General features: G+C 38.1%; 1 protein-coding gene across 1 annotated transcript; it reads right to left on the reverse strand.

Moving 5' to 3' along the window:
• Nucleotides 1–2,898: 2,898 nt before the first annotated feature.
• On the reverse strand, nucleotides 2,899–20,025 carry dlec1 (deleted in lung and esophageal cancer 1). Its single transcript, XM_015399676.1, has 38 exons — nucleotides 19,894–20,025; nucleotides 19,675–19,812; nucleotides 19,296–19,446; nucleotides 18,420–18,533; nucleotides 18,162–18,307; nucleotides 17,423–17,616; nucleotides 15,686–15,770; nucleotides 15,520–15,607; nucleotides 15,146–15,319; nucleotides 14,933–15,069; nucleotides 13,566–13,658; nucleotides 13,241–13,331; nucleotides 12,126–12,288; nucleotides 10,823–11,015; nucleotides 10,668–10,744; nucleotides 10,402–10,561; nucleotides 10,211–10,307; nucleotides 9,977–10,107; nucleotides 9,740–9,901; nucleotides 9,512–9,642; nucleotides 8,492–8,642; nucleotides 7,693–7,809; nucleotides 7,486–7,607; nucleotides 7,214–7,399; nucleotides 7,068–7,135; nucleotides 6,844–6,995; nucleotides 6,660–6,775; nucleotides 6,507–6,577; nucleotides 4,860–5,077; nucleotides 4,694–4,786; nucleotides 4,481–4,603; nucleotides 4,295–4,386; nucleotides 4,050–4,137; nucleotides 3,794–3,973; nucleotides 3,552–3,710; nucleotides 3,327–3,477; nucleotides 3,111–3,222; nucleotides 2,899–3,001 (listed from the first exon to the last, which is right to left on the reverse strand). Exons 1-38 carry the CDS (start codon nucleotides 19,957–19,959, stop codon nucleotides 2,899–2,901), a joined length of 4,893 nt encoding a protein of 1,630 aa, XP_015255162.1. The 5' UTR covers nucleotides 19,960–20,025.
• Nucleotides 20,026–20,992: the final 967 nt, after the last annotated feature.

Here is a 20,992-nt window from a genome sequence, read left to right on the forward strand (position 1 = left end):
ATATATATAAAGTAAGATTAAGGAATGAATCCATTATTTATAACTTATACTGCACAGGGTAAGTAAATTAATTTTACTAGACGATTGTTAAAATCTTTGCAAAACCTGTATTTATTACAAATTTTTAATGCATTTATTGCATTTTAATGTTACATTTACTTAACAAAAGTAGATAAACAGACAAATGAATTAATCAATGCTTTAATTGAATTATTATCAATTTAAATATTTCATTTCTGGTTATTTCGTGGTGACTTTTCAGAGCAAACATTTTATTCTTGTGGATAATATAAAGGCAAAAAAAAAAATAACATAAGAGAAGTAATTTTTTAGTGTACATATTTCTGCTAATTATACCATCTCATTTCACAGGAAATTGGACAAATATTAGATTTGTGCAAAATGAAAATGTGCAAATATTTACATCTATGTATAGTAGACATAGATGTAAATAAAAAATATTGTATTTATGATTATTTTAAGGTGTCTGTGCTTAATGCTATAGTTTTAGCTGAATTTTTTAAAGTCTGCTTCTCTCACTAATTTACTGAGGGTTTATGGGATCTAGCATTCAAATACATATTTTAAATAAAAAGTTGAAACGCAAAAGGAGACCTCTGTGAGAACATAGTTTAATTGGATATTATTGTGTCTTTGCTTTTCCTATTTAGTAAAATGATACTAGGTTCATAATTCTTCACTGATTTCAAAGAAATTATGCATTTCAGCATTTCAACTTTTATTGCATTTGAGGTAGACTGTTATTTTCTCTGGCACACAGCTAATATTCGTTGCAGTACAGGGCAGCAGAAGTCTCTGATGGGGAAGCAGTTATACAGTCTAAGTTGTTTGACTTCAGTACAAGAGCAGGCATACTCCCATATTTTACCACAAACACTTGATGATGGGATTACATCATGCTGCACTTCTTAACCTCATCGTCTCTGACTTTAGTTTGTCCCACATAGTTTTTTTTCTATCATTTCTATTAAATGTCCTCCTTTTTTTTTGTTTTTCAGAACTGCTTGAGTGCAGTGAATATCAACTGGACATTTGCATGACTCAGGGTCATTGCAGATGTCCGTACTGCTCAACAGCTCTAGACATAAGCAGTCATTCCTCACCAAACTAGTCTGTGTGTGTGCCTATACGTAAGTGTAAACACAAATTTCTTCATCTCCTGGGATTCCCTAACAACAAGAGAGAACTCTCTGTCCTCTCTTAAGAAGACATTTTTAGTGTTTCTTTTTTTTTCTTGCTGGCAACACTTCCATGTTTTTTTTCCAGAGTAATAAAATCACCTCTAATTGTTTCCTGTCTTCTTAAACTATTCAATCTGCACTTAGCAGAACTCAAATATCAGCTGCAACATTCTGCATGGGTTTTGTGGATAAAGCCATAGTGCTAACATAAACATAACCATGTCCAGCATATATAAATACCTGATCACTAATTTATAAAACCTGGGATGTGCAAATGGAAATGTTAGCATGTGCATGTCTATCTTTCCAGCTTATATCATTATGCTTAGCTAACTAGGTCTTGTTGGAAAACCTTCTCACCCTGGCAGATAAAGGGCAGCTGGAATCTCTGAAAACTCTCAAGGCCTTAGGTAGGGAAGTCATTTAAGAGAAATAAGACTTTAAAATGTGAAGACTGAGCTTAAAAAATACATTTAATTTATATTTTAATAACATCTATGCAGGGCTTTTTTTTTTCTTACTGTGTTACTTTGCCTTGCACTTTATTCATCTGTTCTGAACCATCAGGTTAATCCCATGCATTTCACCAAAATGAAATGCATGGGATTAAGTTGGTTATTTTAATTCCAAATTATTAATCAAAATTTAAATTTCCGGTCAAGAGCTCTCCAACTGAAATGGTATTTATATTATCCAATTTAGGCTTCAGCTACCAGATCTTTTCATTTGATTTGTTCACATATTGGTGCCTAAAGCTCATTCTTCAAATATTCTGGAAATAATAACATTAATTAGTTGCACATGAGATTATAAAAAAGTGACTTTTCTGGTGTTAAAATCAATCCATCAGTCTTGGTTCTCTCTGACAAACGTCGATCTGGAGTTTGGGATTTTCTGAGAAAGCAATGCTTTACTTCTTTTAGATCTCCATGAAAAGCAGAAGACTCGCTTCCATAATCCTCTACCAGTGGTTATGAGAAGCTCTTGCAATTCCGTGGGAGAATTTGGAGTTTCTTTAGTGTGACAGGACTCTTGGGCATGATGACAGTTGGCTTAACATCCTCAGTTTCCAAACCATGAAAATGCTGATTTCTTCTGAGACCTCTTTAAATCCCTCGTTGAACTCATAAACTAGTTTTTTTCTTGGAAAGTTTTTCAGTATCACCATGGTGTTGAATGCTTAACAACACAACTTTGTCATTTACCAGAACAATCTCACATGAGCCTGAACATAATTATTTTTTTGGTGTTTGAGATCCAAGCAGAGAAAAACCTTTTCCTGATTTCTTTACAGTTTTTAATCCACTTAATGTATCTTCATGGTTTCTGTCTTTGGTTCCAAACTGTTTATTACCTGCAGTAAAAACCAGTCAGGTCATGTTTGTTTTATGATGCTTTATTTCCGTCTCTTTTAAATTTCTGTCCTTTTCTTTCTCAGACAAGCAAAGCAAATGATCACCCAAAGTTTGGCCCAGGTATATAACATCTATCAAGTTTATGTAATCTAAAATTGTAAAATAACAAGCACCTAACTGATACTATGGATCAATCTTTAAAGACATTTAAGAAATATCACTTACATGTTTTGCTTCAGAAAAGATGTTACTGTTAACTTATTGTAACACATTTATTTATATTCCAACAAAGTAACATTTAGCTTTTAACTGTGTTGACCCACAGACATGCACTTTGACCTTTAGACACCCTCAAAGGATCCTGCTCCCTGGAGCTGCAGAGTGAGGGGCATCTTCACCAGCGGAGACTGGATAACCACCAAAGCCATGAACTCTTTGTCTTGGCTGAAACAAACACACAGGCAGCTAGATGACAAACACGGATATTATGTGTTTCTTTAATGCTAATGATCCTTGTTTTTAACATATGTGTATTTCCAGAGTTGTCTGCTACCTTGGAGTGAAGCTAATCTCCAGACACTGGCTCCAGGAGCTTCTCACGTCGTTTTTGGATTGAAGAAACCCAGAGTTCGGTGTCAACTCAAACACATGAGGGTCATCTGACTCTAAACCCGATGAGAGATTCAGTTAGGGCTCATATGCTTCTTAAGTGCTTAAAAGTGCTTAAAAGTGCTTAAAAGTGCTTAAAAGCACATATATGTGCTCTTACTTATAATGGATTTCCAGGAGGTGTTTGCTCCATGGCAGTAGAGGTTTATCATTTTGGTCTGTATTTGTCCAACACAACAAATCCCGAAGTTTAGGAGGTCAGTGGAGACACTAAGAGTAGGTAGATCCAGGTGGGCACACAGAGGGACCTTCTGTTTAAGGGAAATGCATAGGTTAAGCTAAAAAATATCAAAGAATGAAGCTTAGCTCTGAGGGTGCCTCTGACCTGCAGAGTGTTGTTACTATGTTGGATAAGGAGGTTTTCCAGGAATCTCAGCTTCTGACCACTTTCATTGTGAATCAGCTTCACTCCAAGAGAAGGGTCTTCATCTGTCTGCTTTGAAAGGTCCAGCAGTGGCAGAGAACAATGAAAGGCCACCTTCACCTGGCATGACAGAAGTAGGAACGATTACTGGGGGGAAAAAAGGGACAGCCTCATAAAAGAGTCTGAGCTACTCCTCATCTCACCTTCATGCTCAGTTGAGGATGAAGCACCGACTGCTGAATGTGAAGAGCAGGAGGAGTGAGAACTTCGGAAGGTGTCAGAACTGAAAATGGAGGCCGTGTCTCCAGTTGGAAACATAAAGGCATCTCTGTGGTGTTTCTCAGCTGAAAGCTCTTCGTAACACTAAATTCACCGACCACAACCTAGATCAGCAGTAGACATAGAAACAGTTAACTGCCTAAAAATCAGCACATTGTGTATGTGGTGAGGATTCCAAACCTCCTTATCTGATTCAGTCATCAGTAAATCACCGGCAGAGGCATTAAAGTGCAGCACCCCGCCGTCCTCCTTCATCTGCACCATCAGCCTGCAAGCAAAGAGAGTCTGAGAAGATTTGTAGCCTCAATAGGCCACCTCTGGGCTCCTTTTCCCCCTAACATCAGCTTATTTTAATTTAGGAAACATAAATTGAGACATGCATGAAAGATCTGCAGGACATAAATAGTATGAAGGTGAATGCTTACATCGGCCGAATGGTTGCTTGTAGATCCAATCTGAAAGGCTGTAAATCCAAACCCTGCTTCCTTCTGACTTTACCTGGGATGCAAACTGCCTTCTGTAGCAAACAGAGAAACACAAGTTTCCAAAGTACAGTTTTTTTTATGATTTTAGTATCGAAGTGTTTTTTTTTCTTAAACCAGGCATGTCACCTCAGAGTTTAGGCTCATGAAACCGAACGCCACCCCAACACATCTGGACTCAAATGCAGACTCTGAGAGATTCAAAGGAGTGAAAGACACATGGATGCTTTCCCTTCCCTTCGCTGGAATCACCTTAAGTTTCATACATTAAAGAAGAGCCTTGTTAATAGTTGAGAAAAACGCAATTTTAAGGAGTAAATGCAAAAAAGAAAAATACTCTACAGTTTGTTTTGGTGTAATGCAGTATGGGGAATCTGCAGGATGGAGACAGTGTCCTTCCTCTTCTTCAGTTGCAAACTCCCTCTCTTTCTCACCCTGATGCATTGATAGAGACACCACATTTCCGTACACTCCTGACCAAGAGGCATTCTTGGTTTGATATACTCACAGTAACACTTTGAAGAGACAAGCGTGTTCCCTCATATGCAGGGTTATGATTCTTCTTAGAGTCTGTGGGAACATTTTCGTTGAATTCCCCAAATGCTCCATCCAGCTCATTACCGTCGGCGTCCTTTAGAGGGATGCAGTCTTGATGAGTCACCACAACATCTACTGGTTTATGGTTGTTCTCCTCGATATTATAAGTCTCCCAGTTCATGAGAATATCTAACGAAACACAAATCATAGGTCAGGGTGAGCGTTTTTAGGAGCTCTGCATATTTAGTTATTTTCTAGAAGAAGCTGAATACTTTTTGTGACTCCAATTTCAAATTTCCAAGAATGGATAAACAGCCTTTAGAGGTTCCAATGGCGTAACTATCGGTAAGCAGCTGCTTAGGGGCCCCCGAACTCTTAGGGGCCCCTTCACTGACAACTGGTTGGCCCCCTAAGCAATTGTGGACTAGGACGTCTCTTTGCAGATGTAATGGTGCAAAAAATTCCTCTCAAACCCACCTGACACCAGATTGACTGACCGGCCCCTATTCATATCCACATGGCAGATTTCAACATGATGGTGAGCCGTTTTAAACACGACAGCAAAGCAGACAGTGGTACTTTGAATTACTATGTTAATAACTGTGTATAGTTCATTAGACAAGTATTATTTTTTACACCACGACTTGGAATTATGGGTAACACAGAGCTTAGATTAAATCCATAACCGTTACGTATGATGTGTTAGCGACGATTGATACCAAAAAGAGGTACATAAGCTGATTCCAGGAAAGAAAAAGGAAAGAAGAGCTGCTGGAAGAACGGAAAAAACGTCCTAAAATAAAAACGTTCTTTCAAAGAATCAAAGACGGAGAGGAGGACGTTGCTGCTACAGTGAGTAAAGATTGCGACCCGGGGATGAATGGAGAGAGTGTGGGTGAGGAGGGGGGCTGTGAAGCTGAAGGTAGCCTGATAAGACTCATTTTACAACAGAATATACTAAAGTATATCCATATCAAGTGTGGGTGAAGAATGTATATGTAATGGTGTATGTGTGGGGCACATTTTGGGTCGGTTGTCTACGGGGGGGTGGGGGTGGGCATCTATATGCAGCATGTTGTTTGGGAGAAAACTAACACTTAATATAAATCTGAACACATCTTCTACTCAGAGAAACATGGAGGTTGCACTAACACTGTACAAATGTATTTTGTTCATCAAAAACAGGGAATCTAAAGAATACCTGCTAGAAGAGTCAAAATACTGTAATAATATGTTGGTTTACAATCCACCAGGACAGCAGCCCTAAGAATTCAGCCAGAGCTACAATAGAGACGCTTTAGACCGAAGCATGTCCATTTGTTAGAACGGCCCAAAGACCAGAACTAGATCAGAATGAAATAGAGTATTTTAGTATTTTACATTTTTTGGAAAATAATCCTTAACATTTCTTCTCTTTAACTGTTATGGACAAATTTGTTGTGGTCAATAACATAAAATTCCAATAAAAGACCTTGATATTCACAGTTATAATGTTATAAAATTAGTTTAGGGAGTATGATGAGTTTTTCTCGAACTGCAATGAATAAAAAAAATCATACATTTTCTTGACAGGAGGTAAACATTTAAGTTCTAAACCAATTTGCCAACAACCACTTACCAAACATGGACGGATTATTGATGCGGAGAAGTTTAGAAACCTTGTCTCCTCCTGACTGGTGGGTGCCAAAGCTTTTCAAACATGAAGCAGAATATTCAATCATTAACAGGATTACAAACAGGGGTCATCTTAACCTAAGGATGTGTAACAGACTATATGATTGGTCCCTGATGCTGGTCATCTGGTCGGGGACCAGTCATTTGGAAGTAGAGTGGGCAGCCCTTCACAGTCATCTTAATGGAAATAGGCATTGGCTCAAGGTCTCCGACCTGCAGACAAGATTAGATCTAAGTCATTTTATACAAGAGCGAGTTAATCATCTGATCCTTAGCCACACCTTGCATATGAGCTGATCTCTGTATTCCCCCCACATGTCGCTGTAGGCTGTCACATCCACTGTCTTGGTTTCAAACGGTCCCAGCTGCCCTGAATCTGGTGACACCAGGAAGGCTGCCCCTTTTCCATGAGCCAGAAGGCCGCTCACAAACTCTGGTCATAGAAAAACAACCTTAGATTTGTTTCCAAATTCTAGGCATTTAAGAAAACATATAAATATGACACCTTCATTTGCTTTCGCTTCTACTTTTTTCAGTTTAGCAAAGTGAAGGGGAGTCTTTGCATGTGTGGGTCTGTAAAAAAGATGAAAGCTCTGTTACAGTTCAGTTCAGTTATGACAAGCCTAACTCAGTTAGAGCAGACTTTTTGACCTTTTCTCTAACGAGCTGTTTGCCGCTGAGATATTGCAGTTGAAGAACTCTGGCTTTATGGTGAAATCTGCAGGGATGATGCTTTCATTCTTTATCAGGAGTTGTTTAGTCACTGCTTTCCTCAAATGGACGTCTTCTCCAAAGTCAAGCATAAGCACAGAATGACTTTCATCATTTCCTCTGTGACTAAAAGTGAAAAAAAATATATTTATTAGTACATGAAAATGCAAAAAGTGTACACTTTTGGAGATTTCTTGATCCAAAGTGGTAACCTGATGCCAGGCAGTGAGTAGGAAACAGAAAGTTTCCTGGGTTGGGATGTCATAATTCCAAGAACAAGTGGAAAGTTCATCCCTTGAACCTCACAGAGAGCAGCCACGTCAGCCAGCTCCAACTAGAAAGATACAACAAATGAAGGTAGGCTTGCCACAAATGAAAAAAAATTATCATCTAATTAAACGATTACCGGCAATGCTTACATTGGTGTGAGATGTGAAACTGACAGTGATCTCCATGGTGGCACTGGGTCCCAAAGTACCAGAGGAGGGCTCAAAGCTGGCTGTACAAAGCGCAGCCTGTTTACCCTGAAGCTGTGGCTGTCAGGGGAAAGTCAGGGTGTCCCAATCAACAGAGTCCTGATCAAGGTATTTTTATAGCTGACTAAATTTAACTGTTGATCTCTGTTGTGGGAATACTCTATGATTTCATCAGTCATACCCTAAGTAAACAAGAGATTTTAAAGACCCATCAAAAGACAAAAAAAAAAAAAGAAAGAAGAAATCTGTAAGGAGGAAACTCTTTTCATAAGGCTGTCCCTTTCATAAATTCCCTCTGGGACAAACACCGGTCACCATCCACACTGCAAAAAACATCTAGAAATAAGTAAAAAATTTGTTAAATTAAGTGTATTCACCCTTAATTTGAGCAGGTAAATAAGATTATCTACCAATGGAATTTGTATTTTTACTCCTAAACTAGGATAATTAGATCATATACGCTTGAAATAAGACAAAGCAATAGTTTAAGTAAATTGTCTTGCTCCATTGACAAAGTGTCTCACTTACCTCCTCAATTCAAGAAAAAATGCACTTAATTTGAGCAAAAATTTTTTGCAGTGCAGGAAACATGTCTGACTCAGACATTCCATGTTTTTCATGAACTAAGAGCGTAAATATCCAAAAGAAACCTTTAGAGATTATGAATGACAGTCATGCACGTTATTGACACTGTGGGATTCAGTGGGCTGATCAAGAGGCATTTAATAGCAGCCGGACATACCTTCCAGTTAAACTGTGATGGCAGCAGAGTCTGGTTGAAAAGTGTTATGTTACCATTTGTGGGAACTCCAATGTAAAGATCAGAAAAGAGCAGCTTGTGGTTTAAAAGGCACACCTGAGGGGACTGCACATCTGCTCTGATGCACAAGTGACTGTTAGGAACATATTGGGAGAGAAACAGTCTGTGAACAAATTTGCAGAAGCTGGAAACTGAAAACTACCATTCATATTTTGTCAGAGCTGACATGACAACAGCTGCAGAGAAAAAGAAAGATTGATTTTTAAGTAGACAAACCAGCTATCTAACTATAATGGTCCTCAAACAGCTCATGTTTGGAGGAGCACTTCCAGGCTTATGAGACAGAAAATGCTGAGAACATGTAAAAAAAATTCAGAAACTTTTCACTTTTATCATGTTGCAGAATTCATCAAAATACAAAATTCGATTAAAGGAAAAAACAAACAAAAAAATAGAATTGTGCACGTTTGTAAATTAACATTTTGAATTGGTCTTCTAGACGTTTTACCAGTAATAAGGTACAGTAGATTTGAAATAAAGCTCAAAGGTCCTAATAATATTTTCCTATGAGTTTTGGCAAATTAGATGTTCTTACCAATTTAGCTGTAAATCTGAAGATAAAGAAGGACTTCAATTATCAGCTTCATAGCAAGTGCAAATCAACTAAAAAATGGCTTGATCAGACAAAAATAGAAAATTTGGAGGACTTTAACCAAAATCTGGAACGAAAAAATCCACCATAGTTTTATTAATATCATTAAGCCAAAACATGGCTACTGAAAGTTTCCTGCTAGAGATCAGAAATTTGAAATTAAATCCAAAGATGTAAAAGTTAATAGCATTTCATTCCACTTATTTATCTACGTATTCATTTTTTTTATTTTGAATTATTTGCTTTAGGATTATAGGATACAACCTTAAAGGGAAAAAAGTTTGCAAATGTATATTTGCCTCAACTTTATATCTTATTTGTATAGGTGATGGTTAGACCTCTGTACTTACAACCCAGTTCCAGCTTCCACCGTCAGCTCCACCTCTGAATCAAACATTTGGCAGATACCTGAGCTGAAGGACAGCTCCACACTACAAGAAGCAAAAGGAGGCAGCACCCCACAACACGGCTCCATCAAGACCTGAGCATAAATACAGACATTGATTTAATTAAAAATAAAACACTGTCTTCTTTAATATTTATATGCCTGACTTTTCAGCTTTGTTACTGCAAAATACCTGAGTCCCTCTGTGCGTCGACTCATCGGTAACCTTTTCCCTAAGCGTCCAGCTGGCCTCTACAGGGGTAGTATTGGTGAGTATGAGTGTGGTCTGAGCTGACTCCCCGAGCCTCACAAGACCAAAGTCCACCCAGGGAACATTGGTCGTCACTGCAGGACCCTATTTAAGATTAAATCATTTTAAAACAACATATTATAATGGTGGAGCACTAATCTAGATGTTGTTGAATCTTACCTTAAATGAAACCTCTACAGGTAACTTGAGAGGTTCAGGTTGATGCGGTATGTTGCAAACCAAGCTGGTTTCAACCTTGCCTGGTTTCCCTCCAGTAATGACCAGAGCGAAATCAAAACACTCATTCTCTTCTGAAAGGACGAAAGAAAGACAAAAACAAAGAAAGATAGAAAGAAAAACAAAATGCCAATTTGTGTCCTTTAGAGTGAAGTGTCTTTATAATATGCAGTGCACCTATTCTCCCAGCAGATGGCTCTACTTTAACAACATGGCCACCGCTGTTAAACGTCTGCCATTGAAACACTATGAAAGTTTTGCTGTGATTCCAAATCTGAAACACAAAAAGCATCAAATAAATAGAAACCAAACCTGCTTTTTAAAAACTGAATTAAAAAGTACATTTGTTAATTACTCTCTTTATCAACCTTAAACTGCTTGCGAATGGTGGTGTAAATAAAATTTTCTCCAGGGACTAAGATGGCACTGGGCTCCAGAAGGATGCAGTATGGCTCTGTTGACCCTTTGACCTCTATCTCCATAATGGTCACATTGCTCATCTTGGAGCCAGTCTGCACAGGAAGGACACTGTTTCCCACAAAAAAGACATAATTAGGTGGAAAAAAACTGAATAAAGAACATTACTAATGTATGTATTTTGGGATTCTATTAATTTATCAAAACATTCCTTCACCTGTTTGACTCTTGTTGAAACAAGGGTACCGGTACATCCCCCAGGACCAAGTGAAAGACACTGTGATAATCCTTCAACTTGGAAAAGTACAAACATTGTTTTAAAATAAAGCGTTTATCCATCTGGTTCTCTCTGTAATCCATTTGGTTGCATACCTCTTTTGGACTGAAGGTTAGGAGAAACTCTTGGACTTGACAGGGACTTAGGAGGCCTGTTGCAGGGCTCATGTGGAAAACGTCATCCTTGTCAGGAGGGAGGTGGACACGGGATGGCTCAAGAATTTCCCCAGGAAGAACAGGATGTAGGTTATGTTTCAAGATTTGCCAGTGGAAAGACAGCTCCAAGTGACTTTGACAAAATGAGAGAAGGTCACATAGTTTTTTTTTCAATTGAGCTTCAATGACATTATTTACTCAACTCCAACTAGGAAGAACAGAGCACTAGAAAGTGCCACAAAGCCACAAAGACACATATCTGTAAATCTTATAAGTGTTGTTTGGACAAGAGTAGAGCTTTCTAGTGGTCTGTCAGATTCTATCTACAAGTATTAACAGGCTTTTTAAATGCGTTATTCATTCATGCTACAACATTAAGTCCATTAAGTCCAGCTTGCATTTATATTCAGCCACATTTGCTCTCGAAAGTTAAATGACTTGTCAGCAATTAGATCTTTGTTGATCAGACAGAGAAGTGTATATAAAATCTTTTGAAAAGAAAAAAGGAAAAAAGCACTGCCTCAAACCAACCAAGACAGGCCCACTGACCTAAACAGACAGATCAAGCATGGAGATTATCAAAAGATGGCTCTCTGTAGGGGGAGCAAAGACCCACAGTACAGAACTCCTCATATCTGAAGAAATCTGAGTGTTCAAAGGCAGTGAAGCCCTGTTAGAAGTGAAAACAATGATCCACAAGTATCCACAAGTATCCCTATGATATGGTATGGTGGTGGCAGCATTATACTGTGGATATTTTTTTTTCTTTAGAAGGAACTGTAGTAAAGTTAGACAACTACTATTTATTGGACCAAGTTTAACCTATCAGACTAAGCAAAATGCTTGTGGAAATAGATGTAGAATCAGTAAAAGGTGGCCATAAAAAGTTCTGAGTCTGTTTTTTAGTCATTAGCTTCTGACAGCTCTACTAGAACCAATCAATGAGAAAGACAAACAACTGGTGGTTAATTGCCTTGCCCAAAGACACAGGAAGCAGTAGAAAGCTTGATTAAACTGGCAACTTTCAGATTGCATGGCAACCTCCCCTTCTAACTGGGACCCCCCCAAAGCTAGAAGGTTGAGTGTTAATCCACCTATAAGTCTTAAGGTTGGTTTTTTAGAATGATTACCTCCACTTCAACATAGCACATTGCCTATAATAAAATATAAATACTTTAGGACTACAGTACAGTATTTTTAATTTTTTTTGTTGTACACTGAGAGGTAGTTAAGTCAGGCTTACGCATTGTTCCTGAGGACAAGTCTCTTCTGTTGGACAGAGTGAGGGTTGCATGTGGGGAAATGAACAGAGTTCTCTCCAGTGATGTTGTGCGCCTCTCCATCCTTGAAGGGCTTGTTTTCTTCAAATACAGACACAAGTTCTTTTCCAAGCATTTGGCCCTCACCTAAGAAACCCAAACACGTTATAGGACCTAAGAAAAAAGAATACACCTGGGGTCTAATTTGTCAAGTCAGCGTGTGGGACTTGCAACATGCCAACTCCAAACCTTTACATAGACTCAAAGTGGAAATGGCAGCAGAGACGGTGCGATGGATAACTGAAGCCAGATTAAGTCCTGATAGATTTTCAACATTACTTTCTATTAAACATTAATCAAAGTAAAGTAAAAGTAAAACAAAGTCATAAGAAGTAATCAAAAGCACCATAAATATACATGAGGATTGTTGAAATAAATAAAACAAGGATTATCAGTAGTGATGGATGATGCTCGGTTGGAGAAAGTTGAACATTACAGTTTCCTGACCCATAATAACGGCTGGTTTATTAGCCAATCAGATGCCCTAAAGAATTGTTATTGGGTCTATATGCTGAACGGGGCTCAGTGTTGAAGAGTAGCTTTTTGCATGGTACTAAAGAAAATAACTAAATATAAGAGTTGCTTGAAAGTTGCAGAGAAATGGACACGGCTTCATTGCACAGTTCATTAAAGATCCAAGATAACCCATCATCTATAGAGAGATTACGAACCCTCTAAGTTAAATAAGCGGATATAGTCAAACATTATTTGCCATTAGTACGATAAAGATACCTTAGTGGGTAGCTGATTTATTTTTTGTTATTGTAGTTTTCTATTTTATTAATTAATTACAGCTTTTAATCATTCTGTATTTCCTGTCTGATCATTTTTTAATCATTCAGATTTCCCCACCTATATATAGACTTCTTCCTTTTATTAGTCACACCAGTAGTGTCAATATCAAATTTATTTATCATACTCTCGGTATGGTAAATCTAAAATATCTTTTGCACAGCCAAATCTTTAGTTCCCACACAATATTTGATCAATTAGACCCCAGGGGAGAAAAGTCCTTGTTTGTCTTTCTTTGAAAACTCACCCTCAACAGATATGTTTTTCACCTGGCAGTTGTTACAGACCATGGTGAACAGCTGACCACACCTCCCCTGAGTGGTTGGAAAGAAAACAACCTGCAACCCATGCAAAAAAGGTCATGTAAAACAAAAGGTGCCCCTTTGCATTCAGGTTCTGATATATGCTGTTTATGCAATTATCGAAAACAAGTAAGTTTACTAAAGTCTCTTTATATTTCAAATACAGAGCAAGCGCACGGTGGGTTGTCCCCAAATACAAAGCAGGCAAACTTAAAACATGGTAAACAAACTGCTCTTATTTTAATGTACAAATTCAGAGAGAAATGCTACCTCCAACCGTGTGGTTTCTCCCGGCTGCAGGGTAAACAAAGAGGGGCCCACTGCAAAGGGGGGCTGCTCAGAATAATATGTTGTTGCCAGGGACTAAAAAAGAAAAAAAAATATGTTACATTCATTTACCCATATTAATAAAATCGAGAAAAAAAACAACCTTTAATAAGATAATTATTTATTGTAGCAACAGAAATAAATCTATCCTTAATTTGAGTAGTGAAGAGAGGAAACCCAGATTATCTAATATTGCTTTTGTTTCCACATTTTTTTACACCCTCAGCAAATTCAATGAAATAAATCTAACTGAGCTTTCTTTAATTAAAAATCTCAATCAAGTGAGCATGTTTTAATCAATAATCAAGTCCTTCCATGTTTTAATGGGGAGTAATCATCGTGTGGTCTAATAAACATGTACATTTTTTAAACAATTATCTAAAATGGAAAAGGCAGGAGTAACTCTAATCCGAATTAGGCAGATTTATCAGTGAGTCCTGAGGAGAATTTCTATCTCTGTTGTCGTATCAGACGTGTTCTCTAATTTGGAAGCAGGACCTTACAGTGCTTACAGTTTTCTACCTTCTGCTACTTAAAACCTGAATGATGTCTCCAAATACATGCATGGAAACATACGCCTGGAAAGGTCATTTAGGGACAAGCTGTGTCCCAAAGGCACAGAGAACAACTACTGTAGCTGCCAAAGCTGGAGAATTACCACTGTTCCCAACAAAACTAACCAGTAAGTTAAACAGATTAGCTTTTACAAAGATTTGGCTTTATTTTTTTATACTTGAATGTTGCAGCTCACTTTATTGCATTTGTACATTTAAAAGTTATGCTTACTTTTAGCTTATATAGTTTTTTTTTTACTCCTATCACTGCTGATATAGTGGAAATTTCACCACTAAAAGACTAAATATGGGGTCCTAAGGCTGTAACCCAGCGAGCAAAATTGGTTGAAAAGACAATAAAAAAAACCCACATGGTTTATATCCAAATGACCTTTAGCTGAAAAGTGAAGTAAAAAGCTGCAATATTGAGATTGTTGAAAAGACATTGTAAATTGGGTTTTCAACTTTTTTTCAGCATGTATTATTGGTTTTAAGTGGGAAAAATCAGACCGACCAAACACAGCCCTATTTTCAACAACTACCGGTATTTCTGTACTAAATAAAGACTGATTATGATGGACCAGATTTAGCCTAAAAGACCAACTTCTAAATGAAATCTGGTTTCTGGGGAGCAAAGACAAAACTAAAACCCACACCTCACAGAAAAGTTTTATTTCACCTTTTGATAATTTAACTACAAGTAAACCACAACAACAAAAAAATAAGAGTAAATAGTTTCAGTTATACAAATTTTACCCTGAGGTTTGAGGCTGGCCATTGGTCCTTGGCAATGATGCAAAAATCCCCAGGACTGAGTCCAACATTTTGGCAGCGGAGCTCAACAATTTTTACCCCTCCAACCAGACAGTGTCCGCAGTCCACAACTCTGGGCACTGCAAAACAGATAGGATACGGTGTTTGCAAGCTTTGGTAGTTGAAATAACCTTGGATGAGTATAGTGATGCTTACAGGTGAGTACAGGAGGAGGCCTATGTGCCTTGATTGGCACTTTTAAAGGCTGCTCAGAATCAGTTTCCACCATTATAAAATCCTCATAGTCCCCCAAGGAGTCTGGAGTAAAGCGCAGTGTATATTTACAGCTCAACCCTGGAGCAATGATGCCTCCATCACTGGGGAATCTTCCTGCAAACACACGCTCTGTACTTAAATAACAGTTTATTCAGTTGGGAGCAACTGAAGCTTGAAATCATTTGGTATTTATAACAGAGGTATATGGCTAGATTAACTCACAGTCCAGCTTCTATACCAAAGTGGAGAGCTAACAGATATGAACATCATTTTAGGACTAGATGTTGCCCAACTGCAACCTTAAAGTGACTCACCCCCGTTGATAGAGAAGTATGAAGTGGTAGGAGGGATGACTCTGACATGGCGGCTTGTGGAAGTCACGTTTTGCAGCTTCAGAGTAGACTGATGCAGAATGGGAATATGTTACTCATCATTACATTTTCTTCTAGATTCTGACTGGTCTTAGTCACCTCAACATACCTCATAGACCTGTCCAAGGCTGTATTCAGTAAAAGAAATCACTGATGGCTTTGCCTGGAAAACTGGGGCAGGCGCATCGCCGGAGCTTTGAGAAGGTATAAAAAAGAAGAGCAAAAGCAGAATTAAACAGCAAATTTTTACCCCAGATACGAAGTTAGAGTTTATCGTTAGATATTTACTAATCAGAACTTTTTGACCTGCTGATAAGGATCTTTGTCAACACTAAATACTGAACTCTTAACATAAGAAGAAACAAAAAGACAGCCTTTACATCCAGAATGAGCATCTCAAATAGTTTTGAGTTTAATTACATTTGTCAATTTTAGAGCATTTGTGCTGCGACAATTAATGGCTGAAAAGCTTTGGATGTAAAACCATGCTTAATTAGTCTTCTTGTTATCTTATCTGTACAGAATAATATATAATGTAATAGAAAAGTCAGTTAAATAAATTATTACGGCTGAAACAATGAATCTTATTAATCATGCTTAATCGATTATTGAAATTATCGTCAACTAATTTAGTAATTCAGTAATCATTAAGCAGGGTATAGAGACTGTAAAACCTGCCTTTATCTGAGAGAGCAACCCACTTAGAGCATTTATTATACCAAAATTGTAAAAACTATACAAAAACATTTTGCATATAAGATTAAAAAAAAAAATAGATTTCGTCTGTCAATATGCTCTATCCAGAACTTCTCAAGTGGAAAACTTTTAGATTCAACTGCCGGTAGTTTAATTTAGTAAAAAATTTACTTTAGGGAATGTTTTGCTACCCGATTATTAATTGATAAATCAAAAAAAGAATTGACAGATTAATCAATTTGCAAAAAGATAGCTAGTTGCAGCTTTATAAATAATCATTAGTTCTTTGGTTCCTGGGTGTGCTCTGAAAATCAGTTTATGTTCTCAGTACTTTTATTATCAAGGGATAAATATGTTTAAATATTTGCTAATAATTGCCACCAAAGTAAGATTTAAATTATATTTTTCTTAACAGGCAGATAAAATATTCCTAGATTAAAGGTAACATATTTTCCCACCAAAAACATCAAACACAGAATTCTTCCCTTTTTGAAAATCTCACATCTGCAGCCTGAACAAAATAAAAACACAGCTTCCTTGTGATCAAAACATTCTAGGTTTTTCCATGAAGCTTGTATCCTCTCCTCATGCATGCATAGGTTCTGTGTGGACTCTGTCCTTCTCCCACAGTCCGGAAAGATCCTCCTAAATTGCCCTTAAAACTGTGAAAGTGTCTAAGCAAGGGTATTTGCCCTGTGTGCCTCCATCTGTCCATCTGTCTTAGATGCTTTGACCTTTTGTCCATCTACCACTAGAGATAGCCAGGAGCACTCTACTCTGCATTGATAAGCATAGTTTGTAGAGATGAGTGTAAAGAAACTGTACACTTGATGAATATAATGTTGCTGCCGAATGGATTGGAAGTGGTAAAAGAGATGGATGATGATATGAAACCCAGTGTGGTTTTTACCCCCTCTATGCTTCAGACTCTGTGGTCACTTTGTAGAGCATAAGGTTTCAGCTTACATACACCTGTTGAGGTACAGTGGCTGTTCAACTGTTTACTCTGAGCTAAAAGGACACGCATGTTTCATGTCAATATTGATCAGGGGCTTCCATAGTTCACTGTAATAAATTGTTTGCCAAATGTTGTGCACCTGAGTAAAATGTAAAATCTAGATTTCTTTTCAATGTGAACTTTTTCTAATACCTTTGAATCTCTGAGCTTCTCCCATCATGTTCCTTCTTTGCTTTGGCTTTGGGTGAGATATGCAATGTTCCTCTCTGCTGTGCATTGGAGGGATTTCTCAAAAAACTTTTTTGTTTAAAACTCTGAAGTTTCTCCCAGTCCTCTGCCTGGTCCTTGGCACTAGACTGTCCCATCCACTTTGGCCTGGGTTTGGTCTGTTAGGAACAAATCAAACATATTGTGCCTTAAGCTTCTTTTTGACATTTTGTCAAATTAAAACCATGGAATAGTTTAAAGATATACTCATGGGAAAAAAGTATTCAACTGTTCCCCCTAGTTAAACAAACGGAGATTGATGGATTTCACTAAGTCGGCACATTTATTCATAGAGAACAGTTCATCATACAGCCCTTATGGCACAGCATTCTGCCCTGTTCTGCATGACCACCATTCGTTCCCCCTTACTTACAACAATAGAAAAGCAGTCAGAGTCAAAACACATTACAGACACTTTGGTTAACAGTAACATGTTATGAATAAACCATGAGAAAGAATCTGGTTTGTTATGGGAAGAAGCTATGTCTGGTCAACAAACACCATCCTGCCGAGAATTGTGTGGCCTTCAAGGTGAAACAGACTGAGTAAATAGGATAAATTAAAATATAATAGAAGAGGAATCAAAATTTTCCCACAACAGTGATAGACAAAAATAAAACATAATCACAATAATGTAATGTATAACAAAAATAAAAAGGGTTACCTCTTTATTGGTTCTCTTTATTTGTTGTGCATCTGAACTTGATTCAAATGCAAGCCTTTCATCCAACTCATCTATTTCCACAATTTTCTTTGGAGAATTCTTTAGTGTATTTCTATCATGCTGAGACTCCCGGTATAAGTGCATCCCTGTGCATGATGTAAGGGGGATTAACAAAACTGTTTGTTACTGTTGAAGAAATTTTAAGGTAAAGGTAGTCAACCTATCAATAAGATCCTAAATGTCACTGGCATCACATACCTGCAGCTGGTTCTCTAGCTTGTGGTTTCTGGGTATCTAAGTAGTCTCCAGGCGAGATCAGGTTGTTTCTTTTGAAAAGATCATCATCAACACACCAGCAGTAGGTGGATTTAGCTGAAAGTAAACACCAAAAGCAAGAGCCATTTTAATATAATTACGGATATACCGTTTCTTGAACACATTTTTTTTTAAAACAAGCTGTGTGTTCATGGTTCATGGTGTCCTTCTGCAAGGTGAACAATACTCCTATTCAAGGGTCTTCTATTTTACCTACAGCCGTCTTTTCTGACCAGATTCCAAACAACTTTTAAACAAAAGCATCACCATAGCATGATTCTGACACGATCATACATAACATTTATAGTTATTTACTCTATATTCAGGTTATAAATTAATCAAGCATTCATCCATCCATCCATCCATTTTCTGACACGCTTTATCCCAAGTGGGGTCACGAGGGGTACTGGTGTCTATCTCCAGTTGTCTACAATTGAGAGGCAGGGTACAGCGTGGACAGGTTGCCATTCCATCGCAGGGCAACACAGAGACAAACCACCTTTCACACACACACCTAAGGAGAATTTAGAGAAGCCAATTAACCTAACAGTCATGTTTTTGGACTGTGGGGGGAAGCCATAGTACCCGGAGAGAACCCACACATGTTCAGGGAGAACATGCAAGCCTCCAGACTGGGAATTGAACCTGCGACCTTCTTGCTGCAAGGCAAGAAGCAGCAGAGCTACCCACTGTCCCACTGTGCAGCCATAATCAAGAATTAAAATTCAGTGGAGCTAAAATGAAAAAACAAAAAAACAGAATGTCTAAAAAATTTGATTTGTATGACATAATATTTTGAAGACTATACATATAATTTACCTATAGGTTGATGATCACAAGCATCTTTAAAGTCTGCCTTCAACCTCTCACATTCCAGGCTTTCTTTGGCTGCAGCTCGGGCTCTGGCCTGAGCCATGTGAGTCTTCACCAGCTCAGCCTCTTTTAGACGCTCCTCATATTCACAACGAGTCTATAATCAATAAGAGTAAATTAAAATAGGTAGGTAGGTAGGTAGGTAGGAAGGAAGGAAGGCAGGCAGGCAGGCAGGCAGGCAGGCAGGCAGGCAGGCAGGCAGGCAGGAAGGAAGGAAGGAAGGAAGGAAGGAAGGAAGGAAGGAAGGAAGGAAGGAAGGAAGGAAGGAAGATTAGAGAAATCTTTCATTCTGTCATACTCCTTCTAATAACAGCTGTCTGCTTACCTCCCAGAGCCTTTTAACATATGTATCATGATAACTGCTTCTGTCTGCGTTTGTTTGGATGCGGTTGAAGGGCAGCGTCTTCCCCATGTCCTTACTGTAAACTTCCTTGAAAACGCTTGCTAATACATGAGAAATGTCCTAGAATCAAGAATGAGGAAAATTTTCATATAGAAACTCAAGGATTTCTCACACCTCTAAATTAAAACGCGTTTATCTTACTTGTGATGTTCCTGCCGCAGGTCTGTAACTCTCCACACAGGGCTCAACAAATTCATTTTCCGACATGTTTCCTTTGTGAAAGTCACACACACGGAACCTTTCGTGACCACATCACAAAGAAAAGAATAGCATATGTATGAGATTTAACACCAAATATTTTCACCAAATCCCGCTGAGCTTGTCGGTAAAGTTTGTGGTTGCCTGGCAACAACAGGTGGTCGCAACGGATATGAAAATACCGCGATTGTGATGGTAGATTTAAAAAAGACCTTTGACAACAGATAAATAAAGATATATGACATCACCAGGAAATATAAATATTTGTACGCATGAGGTTCCCCAGTAGGCTAACAGCATGACGTCTGTAACAAAGCAGGTAAACAGAGCTACCGGTATCATAAATCATAAACAAGACAATTCAATTCAGTTTTTTTATATAGCGCCATTTCAGAACACATCTTACCTTTAAGGCACTTTAAAGAGACAGTTCAACTAGATAAATACAGCCAGATTGGTTCAATTTTTTTTTTTTTAGAAAAGATTTATAGAAGAAAAAATAATAAAAATGAAAAAACGAAAAAAACAACAACGAAACAAATACACAAACAATAAATCTCTATGGATAGAGGACAAAGTGGGTAGCACTGCTTCCTGGAAGCAAGAAGGTTCCGAGTTCAATTCCCGGTCCGGGGTCTTTCTGCATGGAGTTTGCATGTTCTCCCTGTGCATGCGTGGGTTCTCTCTGGGTACTCTGGCTTCCTCCCACAGTCCAAAAACATGACTGTTAATTAGCATATCTAAATTGCCCTTTTGTGTGAGTGTACCTCTATGTGTGCATAGTTGTGTCTCTGTGTTGCCTAGGCTATACCCTTCCTTTCATCTAAAGACTCCTGGAAATAGGCATCCTCCTATGGCCTCCTCCAAGTCTCCTGATGTCCTGGCTGGTTTTCTCCCTACAGCAAACCTTCTTGCCACAGCCCGCATTGATGTACCATCCTGCAATACCTGAACTGTGTGGGTTGTTTAGTCCGTCTCATGCTGCCGTGAGTATAAAAGTACCACCACCATTCAGAAGTGACCAAAATAGCCTGAAAGCATA

This window comes from Cyprinodon variegatus, unplaced genomic scaffold (assembly GCF_000732505.1).
Source record: "Cyprinodon variegatus isolate N-32 unplaced genomic scaffold, C_variegatus-1.0 Scaffold1037, whole genome shotgun sequence".
Taxonomy (NCBI): domain Eukaryota; kingdom Metazoa; phylum Chordata; class Actinopteri; order Cyprinodontiformes; family Cyprinodontidae; genus Cyprinodon; species Cyprinodon variegatus.